The following is an 11,075-nucleotide window of genomic DNA, read 5'->3' on the forward strand; positions in this document are numbered from 1 at the left end:
CCTGGCCTCGAAGACGTAACATAGTAAATGTAAATCTGTGATGCTCTAATTAGTATGATATGTTATGTTTTGTATGGGTACATAAGACAGAAGGTTACTTAAGCCAAAAATGAATGGGGGGAGGTCTCTACTTTGCAACTACTTAGCGGGTTAGCTAACCCTTCCCCTAACCTTAACTCCTAACCCTAACCTTAACCCCTAACCCTAACCTTAACCCTTACCTTAACCATAACCTTAGCTAACGTTAGCCATGTAGCTAATGTTAGCCACAACAAATTGGAATTCGTAACATATTGTATGAATTGTAATTCATAACATATCCTACTAAATGGATGATGGACATCCACAAATGAATACATACCATACTAAATGTAACATATGCTAATTTGAGTTTAACAGGTTTACTTTTTACTGTGTTATGTCTACCTCTGAGTCCAGGTTGCACAACCCAGCCCAGCCTCAGGGTGTTCGTGCTGTACTCTGTTTGTGAGGTCTTCATTCTTGGTCTGGGTCTGCGGTTTAGCGTGGTTGGTAAGTGACGAGTCTGTGTTGCTCCCCTGGACCCAGACGCACATTGCCCCTCCCCCCAAACAGTGCCTTTGTGATCACATATAAAAACGGTCTGCGTCCCTCCAGTCGGTCTATCGCATCAGCTGCAGGAAAGGCGGTCAAAGTAGCCGCTGGGAGAAGCAGCACGGGGTAATATTTGGAAAGCAAGGGGAGAGAATACTATCCGCTCCTGACGGTCAACTTCACCGCACCTGGATCGTTCTTATTTTTACTTAGGACATAACTGGAAACGTAAAAGTGTCTTGTTTTTTTTCTTCTTAACTTTAACAAAATGACTGGTAGCCCAGTGACAGGGCTGCTGGTTGCGCTGTGCGTAAGCAGCGCGGTCCATTGTATGCCAAAGAACCAAGGGAAAAACAAGAGACAAGCTCAGGAACAAGTTTACCCCGAACTCGCAGACACAGTACCCCTTGCTCAAGGTATGTAGACTAGCTCTTAATGTCATATTTTGCCCCTTAGATAAAGCATTTGAATGCACCTTGAACCCACAGCTTGTAATTAACAACTGTAGTTACAATTCCATTTATGAAGGACATCTAAGATGATTTTTTTAATCACTACTGTACATGTATTGAATATGGGTGTTTAGCTAACCTATCATGCGCCGAATTTGCTCAGGACTCATGGCTCTTTTGTGTGTGTCTCCATCATCTTGCAGGCTGCGATGAGAACGGACATTCTTACAGACTAAACGATCAATGGGAGAAGGCTTACCTTGGGAGTACACTGCTTTGTACCTGCAACGGAGCGGCAGGGATCAAATGTAAAACAAAACCCCAAGGTGAGCTGGAGCACCAGACTTGAATGTATAATGAAGTAGGCAATTTCTTTCGTTTTTTGCACAACATCCGTGCGCTCTAGAGCGCGTTCCCTTTTTGGCACTTTTGCCATTGCGCACAGAAGTCGCTTCGTTTATCTCAAACGTTTAGGCCACATGTTGAAAGTCTTCTCTGGTGCCTTCTGCAGGGGAGGAGACCTGCTATGACAAATACAACGACCAGACGTACCCTGTGGGTGCGACCTACGAGAGGGCGAAGGACGGCATGATGTGGGACTGTACCTGCATCGGTTCCGCCCGCGGCAAAATCAGCTGCACAATCGGAAGTGAGTTGCCCTTCCCGACAACTCGTATAGTATTATTTGTGTACTTATGTAGTACGTTAGTGTTCATGAATAATGATGTTTGGTATTTTCGTTTCCAGACCGCTGCCACGAGGGAGGCAGATCCTATAAAATCGGGGACACTTGGAGAAGGCCCCACGAGACCGGCGACTACATGCTGGATTGCGTCTGTCTGGGAAACGGCAAGGGAGAGTGGACCTGCAAACCCGTGTGTGAGTGTCTGTCTGTCCGAGGACCTGTAAACCCGTGTGTGAGTGTCTGTCTGTCTGAGGACCTGCAAACCCGTGTGTGAGTGTCTGTCTGTCCGAGGACCTGTAAAGCCGTGTGTGAGTGTCTGTCTGAGGACCTGCAAACCCGTGTGTGAGTGTCTGTCTGTCTGAGTCCTTTGAGTAGAAGAGAGACTAGATGTAATCTGAAAGGAATGAATGTGTGGCCTGTGGGTTGTTGGGGTAAACGTTTTTTTTTAAATGGGGATGTCCTTAAACCAATCAAACTGCAGTTCAAAGTCCTTCTTTGAGTCATTTATTGGAAATAGTGCTAGATGTCATTGTAAATATTTGAAGGCCATAACAGTCATCTCTATCCCAAACGTTGCCCCATAACTATTGATTTAGCTCAGTTTAGTGTTTTCATGGAACGTTAGGTGAGGTGACTCATATGGTGGTAGGCCCTAATGGTGAAGATGATTTGGTGATAATGTAGGCATGGTTTGGGAATTTCTTCTATAATCAGAAATATGTCATGTGTATCTGAGACTTTTATTATGGCATTGCCATTTAGATTTTATGTTGGGACTCTTATTCTGGAAAAGATGGAGACGTGCACACTGTCTAAATAAATCTTATTCTGAAAATACCTTTCCAAGATTCACCTGCGCGTGAGGAGGATTCACAGGAGAGATGTGTGACAGAGAAGGGAAGTGATGGAGATGTAACCTGTTGTTCCACTAACGTTTGTGCTGCTTATCGTATAGAAAATAACTTGCTTGTAACTCCATCATCAAACCCACAGGCCCTTTGGAGAAGGTGATGGATAATTAAGTTCAAATAATTAGGTTACAATAATAACAACAACATTTTGGGAACTTGTTTTTGTGCAGCGGAGCGTTGCTATGACAACACGGGCGGAGCGTCCTACGTGGTGGGGCAGACCTGGGAGAAGCCGTACCAAGGCTGGATGATGATCGACTGCACCTGTCTGGGGGAGGGCAACGGACGCATCACCTGTACCTCTAGGAGTAAGTACACACACGCAAGCACATACATACACACTCATGTAAACGCACACACACTTAAACACACACACACACACACACTCATCATTCCTTTCCTTATTTCTTTAGACCGTTGTAATGACCAGGACACCAAGACCTCCTACCGCATCGGAGACACATGGACCAAGACAGATGCTAACAGACACCAACTCCAGTGTCTGTGTACAGGAAATGGCAGAGGAGAGTGGAAGTGTGAGAGACACTCTGCCACTACTGGTGAGTCGGCCCTCTTGTGTTTTACACATACTCTTTGTAAAAGATTACAAGATTACCGCTGAGGTCTAAGGCACTGCATCTCAGTGCAAGAGGTGTCACTACAGTCCCTGGTTCGAATCCAGGCTGTATCACATCCGGCCGTGATTGGGACTCCAATAGGGCGGCGCACAATTGGCCGGGGTAGGCAGTCATTGTAAATAAGAATTTGTTCTTAACTGACATGCCTAGTTAAATAAAGGTTAAATAAAATATAAATAAATATATATATTTTAATGCATAAATAATTAAATGAACCGGTTATACACTGATATACAGGTTATAAATTAATATATAGGTAACAGAGGAGGCTGGTGAGAGGAGGACGGCTCATAATAATGGCTGGGATGGAGTGAATGGAATGATATCAAACCCATTCCATGAATTCCGTTCCAGCAATTACAACGAGCCCGTCCTCCCCAATGAAGTTACCACCAGCCGCTTGGGATAGGTAAATACATGCCTCTTTGTCTTCCTGGTGCGCAGGCACAGGTGTTAGTACAGGAACAGGTGTAGGAACAGGTACAGGAAGTACTCGTGTGACCATCCAGACGGAGCTCCACCAGCCCTCCACCCTCCCCGAACCCCCCCAGGAGGGGGCTTGTCGCACGGACTCGGGCACCACCTTCCACGTGGGGATGCGCTGGATCAGGACGCAGGGCAGCAAACAGATGCTGTGTACCTGCCAGGGTACTGGGGCCGTCAGCTGTGAGGAGAAGGGTGAGTCTTAACTCAGACTAATACTTCAAGAGTTCCGCTGAAAGTAAAAAGTTGTGTCTCAAAAAAGTATATTTCCATAGTCAAGGCCTGTCTTACCTCTTGTCTCACCTCATCTAACCTGGTCTAAACCAGTCTCACCTCACCTAACCTGGTCTAAACCTGTCTCACCTAACCTGGTCTAAACCTGTCTCACCTCACCTAACCTGGTCTAAACCTGTCTCACCTCATCTAACCTGGTCTAAACCTGTCTCACCTAACCTGGTCTAAACCTGTCTCACCTCACCTAACCTGGTCTAAACCTGTCTCACCTCATCTAACCTGGTCTAAACCTGTCTCACCTCACCTAACCTGGTCTAAACCTGTCTCACCTAACCTGGTCTAAACCTGTCTCACCTCACCTAACCTGGTCTAAACCTGTCTCACCTCATCTAACCTGGTCTAAACCTGTCTCACCTCATCTAACCTGGTCTAAACCTGTCTCACCTCACCTAACCTGGTCTAAACCTGTCTCACCTCATCTAACCTGGTCTAAACCTGTCTCACCTCACCTAACCTGGTCTAAACCAGTCTCACCTCACCTAACCTGGTCTAAACCTGTCTCACCTCACCTAACCTGGTCTAAACCTGTCTCACCTCATCTAACCTGGTCTAAACCTGTCTCACCTCACCTAACCTGGTCTAAACCTGTCTCACCTCACCTAACCTGGTCTAAACCTGTCTCACCTGATCTAACCTGGTCTAAACCTTTCTCACTTCATCTAACCTGGTCTAAACCTGTCTTACTTCATCTAACCTGGTCTAAACCTGTCTCACTTCATCTAACCTGGTCTAAACCTGTCTCACTTCATCATGCCTGGTCTTAACCTGTCTCACCTCATCTAACCTGGTCTTAACCTGTCTCACATCATCTAACTTGGTCTTAACCTGTCTCACCTTCTCTCTCTCTCTCTCTCCCCCCCCCCCCCCCCCCCCCCCAGAGGGCCAGAGCCAGGTGTACGGTGGGAACTCAGAAGGCCAGGCCTGTGTGTTCCCCTTTGTGTTCATGGATAAGACCTACTACTCCTGTACCTCAGAGGGACGTACTGATGGACAGCTGTGGTGCAGCACCACCTCTGACTACCATAGAGACCAGCAGTACTCCTTCTGTACCGAGAAGAACTGTGAGTCTGGGAGGGAGGGAGGGAGGGAGGGAGGGAGGGAGGGAGGGAGGGAGGGAGGGAGGGAGGGAGGGAGGGAGGGAGGGAGGGAGGGAGGGAGGGAGGGAGATGGATGGAAATGGATGGATGGGCGGGTGGGTGAGTGGGTGGATAGATGGATAGATACTGTAGCTAGCTAGACAGCTAGATAGGTAGATAGATAGATATGCTGCTATCTATCTAACTGTTGAAAGTTTGATCTGCTCTGTAGCCCTGGTGTCGACCCGAGGGGGTAACTCCAATGGTGCCCTGTGCCAGTTCCCCTTCCTCTACAACGGGCGTAACTACACTGACTGTACCGCCGATGGGCGCCGCGACAGCATGAGGTGGTGCGGTACCACAACCAACTACGAAGGAGAGCAGCGCTACGGATTTTGCCCCATGGCTGGTGAGTATGTGTGTGATTTGTCAATTGACATGTCTCTTCCCGTCTCAGGCCCTCACACCAAACAATAAACAATCACAGTAGCAGTCAGGTACATTGACTAGCTCGTCTTTACCGGCATGCAAACAAGACTATTGTTAGGTAAGATCGCTCTTTTGAAAGGTCATTCAGGCTCTGTATGGTGGGCGTGGGAAGGTCTGGCGGGCTACTGTCTTCAACATTCACTGAATTCCTCTATTTGACAGAGGTCTTATCAAGATAAATGTACTAGTCTTGTCTTCATCCGTCTGATGTTGCCCTTACAGATGGTAATAATGACTGTTTAACTGAATGGGGTTACTTACGGTCTACAGAGCCGTTAGAGGTTCAATGGGCATTTAATGAGTTGGTCTTTAAGCTATTTAAGTGAGAGGGACGGTCATGAAGAGGGCTGAGTAATGCCTCTATAAGAGCTTGTTAGAATGATTATGAATGACTCTTGGCTCCATTGGGCAGAGGATAGGACCCACACACTGGCATGGGTCCAGAGTCTGTCTGGAAACTAAGTCTGTCTCAGTTCCAAAAGAGATGATCCATGCCACCTACACACGCACACACAGCCCCTCACTGACCCCTCTCTCCCTCCGTCCAGCCCACGAGGAGGCCTGCACCACCAACGACGGGGTCATGTACCGTGTGGGAGACCAGTGGGACAAACGCCACGATGTCCTGGGTCACATGATGCAATGTACCTGCTTGGGCAACAACCGCGGAGAGTGGAGCTGCATCGCCTACTCCCAACTCAAAGGTCCTACCGCCTTACTAGCACCTGTTCTCTTATGTGTTGTTAGACAACAGTCATAGGAGTTGTACTGTCATTACCTGCTTCTAGACCCAGTAGCCTTGACAACTGGAATGTAGAATGAACTGAAAGGATCAACCAGCATTAAAACCCCTTGTCTCCTCTCCTTCCTACCCCAGACCAGTACAATATTAAAACACCTTGTCTCCTCTCCTTCCTACCCCAGACCAGTACATTATTAAAACCCCTTGTCTCCTCTCCTTCCTACCCCAGACCAGTATATCATTAAAACACCTTGTCTCCTCTCCTTCCTACCCCAGACCAGTACATCATTAAAACACCTTGTCTCCTCTCCTTCCTACCCCAGACCAGTACATCATTAAAACACCTTGTCTCCTCTCCTTCCTACCCCAGACCAGTACATCATTAAAACACCTTGTCTCCTCTCCTTCCTACCCCAGACCAGTACATTATTTAAACCCCTTGTCTCCTTCCTCCTCCAGACCAGTACATCATTCAAACCCCTTGTCTCCTTCCTACCCCAGACCAGTACATCATTCAAACCCCTTGTCTCTTTCCTACCCCAGACCAGTACATCATTCAAACCCCTTGTCTCCTCTCTTTCCTACCCCAGACCAGTACATTATTAAAACCCCTTGTCTCCTTCCTCCTCCAGACCAGTGCATTGTGGATGGGCTGACCTACGAGGTGAGCCAGACCTTCACCAAGCGCCATGACCAGGGCTACATGATGAATTGCACCTGTTATGGACAGGGACGTGGGCGCTGGAAGTGCGATGCCATCGGTGAGTTTCTCTCTGGTTTCTCTTCAGAGCTTCAATAAAGCCTTATCGCACCTCTGGCACGTTCTACCCAAGAGGGGCTGAAATTCTAAAGAGATTTTTGGCAGCAGGAATTTGAATCCCTTTCCTTCCCCTCCTCTCTCTCTCTCTCTCTCTCTCTCTCTCTCTCTCCCCTCCTCTCTCTCTCTCTCCCCTCCTCTCTCTCTCTCTCCCCTCCTCTCTCTGTCTCTCTCCCCTCCTCTCTCTCTCTCCCCTCCTCTCTCTGTCTCTCTCCCCTCCTCTCTCTCTCCCCTCCTCTCTCTCTCTCCCCTCCTCTCTCTGTCTCTCTCTCTCCCCTCCTCTCTCTCTCTCTGTCTCTCTCTCTCTCCCCTCCTCTCTCTGTCTCTCTCTCTCTCTCCCCTCCTCTCTCTCTCTCTCACCTCCTCTCTCTGTCTCTCTCCCCTCCTCTCTCTCTCTCCCCTCCTCTCTCTGTCTCTCTCCCCCTCCTCTCTCTCTCTCCCCTCCTCTCTCTCTCTCTCTCCCCTCCTCTCTCTCTCCCCTCCTCTCTCTCTCTCCCCTCCTCTCTCTCTCTCTCTCTCTCCCCTCCTCTCTCTCTCTCTGTCTCTCTCTCTCTCCCCTCCTCTCTCTGTCTCTCTCTCTCTCCCCTCCTCTGTCTCTCTCTCTCTCTCCCCTCCTCTCTCTGTCTCTCTCTCTCCCCTCCTCTCTCTCAATTGAATTTCAATTTAAGGGCTTTATTGGTATGGGAAACATATGTTTACAATGCCAAACAAAAGTGAAATAAATCATAAAAATGTACAGTAAACATTACACTCACAAAAGTTACAAATAATAAAGACATTACAAATGTCATATTATGTGCAAATAGTTAAAGTACAAAAGGGAAAAAAAATAAACATAAATATAGGTTGTATTTACAAAAAGGGTGTTTTCCCTTTTCTTTTGGAAACAGGTCACCAATCTTGCTGCTGTGATGGCACACTGTGGTATTTCACCCAATAGATATGGGAGTTTATCTCTCTCCTCCTCTCTCTCCCTCTAGACCAGTGCCAGGAGCCTGAGAGCAGGGTGTTCTATCAGATTGGAGAGACCTGGGACAAAACCATCCACCAAGTCCTCTACCGCTGCTATTGCTATGGCAACGGTATTGGTGAGATGAGCTGCGAGCCACAGCAGACCTTCCCAGGTAAGGAGAGACGTCTGATTGGCTAACAGAAGTGTGACCAGTGAAGCATAAGTGGAACTGTCTGAGTGTGTCCTCTGGGCAGATAACCCAGGTCAGATAACCCAGGTCAGATAACCCAGGTCAGGGCTGTCTTCAGTGGGGTTGTTAGCTCTTCTTTTTAACTCTCCCATTCGCTCCCTTATTTAAATACCCCCCATGCCCCCTCTATCGAAAGGCCCTTTGAAATTAAATGAGGGGGCGGTGTGTCACCCCTTCACCACCTCTGCAGGGAGGGCGGAGAGGACTTCTAAATGTTGATGTGGGGCAAATGGAGAGGGGTGCGTCCGTCCACCTTTCTCGCCCCCCCTCCCTCCGTGGGTCTTTGTAGTTTCTGAGGTCTTTGTTGGCTCTCCCCTACTGAGAGGCTGAGTACTGTTGTTCTACCCAGCTGGGCAGGGAGGGCCGAGAGGTTGGGGGACTTCATTACCTGCGCACACTTCCTGTCTCTCTCTCAATCCACTGGGTGGTAACACGCTTTGGGTGAAACAATCCCACCTCCTAAGAGGCCCCTCACAGCACTGGTGTCAATCCGAAAAGCTCAGCTGAGCTGTGTTCAGACCACACCAACCAGGAGTTACCAACTGGCAACTTTGATGCAGTGTTCTGAAACACTTTGACTCCAGTCTAAACTCTGAATCCTGCACCCTGTTATCCTGCCCTAGTTTTCCCATGTGGCCTGTTACAGATACAGAGGAATACATGTCTGTTTTGATTGTTTAGAGTTTCAGGTCATCACCCAGTACATTATGTTTGGTGCAGGCCGGGAACCTTAAGAGTGCAGGTCAAATGACCTCACTGACTGCCCCAAATGACTCCCCGCTGTTGCTGCGAGTTGCTCACCTGTGACAGGGAGGTGTTTGTATGTATGGTGTGTGTGTGTGTGTGTGTGTGGGGGGGGGGGGGGGGGGGGGGGGGGACATATTGTCCTGGTGCGATTTCAGACACTGAAGACACCTAGTGATTTACAGGCCCAGTGGGTGTCTTAGTTGGTTGAAACCAGACAGTGGAGAGACTTCTGGTTCAGACTAGTTTCCATCCAAGCCACTGTACTGACAAGCTAGTCTAGGATAATTTTTGGTCACACCAGGTCTGTCTGGTGTGAACAGTGAACCAATTGACACGGAAAAGCGAATGTGACTTTTAACAATTGTGTGTTTATTTCCAGAAGCTTAATATAAAGTTGTTCAAGGAGTATACATAGTATTTGTTCAGTACCATCTTGTCTGTGACAATTGGCTTGATAGTAGACTAGAGACTTCTAATAAAAGATCCCCTCTCTTCTTCCTCCTCCTCTCCCCCCAGGTGGCCACCGCCCAGTCCAGGTGATTATCACAGAGGCAGGGAAGCAGCCTGACTCCCACCCCATCCAGTGGAACGCCCCTGCCTCCTCTCACATCACCCAGTATATCCTCAAGTGGAGAGTGGTAAGTGGCTCTCTACTGCTCATCCTAGATAATGGCCATTGGTGGTAGTGCAGCCACACTATTTTATTTAACTAGGCAAGTCAGTTAAGAACAAAGTCTTATTTACAGTGACGGCCTACCCCAGGCAAACCCTCACAACGCTCAGCCAATTGTGCGCCGCCCTATGGGACTCCTGATCCCGGCCGGTTGTGATACAGCCCAGGATCAAACCTGAGTCTGTCGTGACGCCTCTAGCAGTGTGATGCAGTGCCTTAGACCGCTGCACCACTCGGTAGCTTTTGAAGCCCTATGCCACTAGAGGTGGACTGACTGTCTTATAGGAAGCAGTACAACAAGAGTTGAACATACTCTCTTGAAGTACTCCACCTGTTTTAATTCTCCGATATCCGAAGTGGAAACAAGTTATTCCAGGTACTGTTTTTCACATGACGTTCTTTAAAAAAAATCATGAATCACTTGAAGTGGATGTTCCTATTCCATTCCTGAAAGTGTTGCTGAAAAGTAATGACTAAACCAGTGCCCAAACAGGAGGTTGCAACATTTAGTTGTCTGTGTGTCAACTCTGAAGAAGAGGACAGGTTTTGAGCACAGAAAGGTTGTGGGGGGTTCTTGAACTGGGCTGAAAAACACACACTCACATACACATAGATCCAAATGATATCGGACGGTCACAAACGACCCTCAACATCTAGCTACAGTACAAATGCTGTGTGTTTCTCTCTTAAAGGAAAAATCCTGTTTTCTCTCGTCTCACACTCTCTCTGAAGGGGCCCTGGCCCTGATCTTAATTCAAACATATTTCCTGCTAAGTGGTAGTGGTTTGTATGTTTTGGATGGCAGTCCTCTCTCTCTCTCTCTCTCTCTCTCTCTCTCTCTGTCTCTGTCTCTCTATCTCTCTCTCTCGCTCTCTCTCTATATCTATCTCTCTCTGTATCTATCTCTCTCTCTCTCTCTCTGTCTCTCTGACTCTCTCTCTCTCTGTGTCTCTCTCTGTCTCTCTCTCTCTGTGTCTCTCTCTCTCTCTGTCTCTCTCTCTCTGTGTGTCTCTCTCTGTCTCTCTCTGTGTCTCTCTCTGTGTCTCTCTCTTTGTCTCTCTCTCTCTCTGTCTCTCTCTCTCTGTGTCTGTCTCTCTCTCCCTGTGTCTATCTCTCTCTCTCTCTCTCTCTCTGTGTATCTCTCTCTCTCTGTGTATCTCTCTCGCTCTCTGTGTATCTCTCTCGCTCTCTGTGTATCTCTCTCTGTCTCTCTCTCTCTCTGTCTCTCTCTCTCTCTCTCTCTCTCTCTCTGTCTCTCTGTCTCTCTCTCTGTCTCTCTGTCTCTCTTTCACT

At 48.0% G+C, this 11,075-nt stretch overlaps 1 protein-coding gene across 1 annotated transcript; it reads left to right on the top strand.

The window, feature by feature from the left end:
- Positions 1-626: 626 nt before the first annotated feature.
- LOC120040128 (fibronectin-like) lies at positions 627-9,810 on the top strand. The gene is made up of 13 exons (XM_038985373.1): positions 627-989; positions 1,229-1,351; positions 1,537-1,674; positions 1,773-1,904; positions 2,792-2,929; positions 3,035-3,181; positions 3,704-3,937; positions 4,915-5,097; positions 5,345-5,521; positions 6,150-6,305; positions 6,976-7,104; positions 8,141-8,284; positions 9,626-9,810. The coding sequence occupies exons 1-13, from the start codon at positions 842-844 to the stop codon at positions 9,793-9,795; spliced, it is 2,019 nt and encodes a 672-aa protein (XP_038841301.1). The 5' UTR covers positions 627-841; the 3' UTR covers positions 9,796-9,810.
- The last annotated feature ends 1,265 nt before the right edge of the window (positions 9,811-11,075 follow it).

This window comes from Salvelinus namaycush, unplaced genomic scaffold (assembly GCF_016432855.1).
Source record: "Salvelinus namaycush isolate Seneca unplaced genomic scaffold, SaNama_1.0 Scaffold3258, whole genome shotgun sequence".
NCBI lineage: Eukaryota > Metazoa > Chordata > Actinopteri > Salmoniformes > Salmonidae > Salvelinus > Salvelinus namaycush.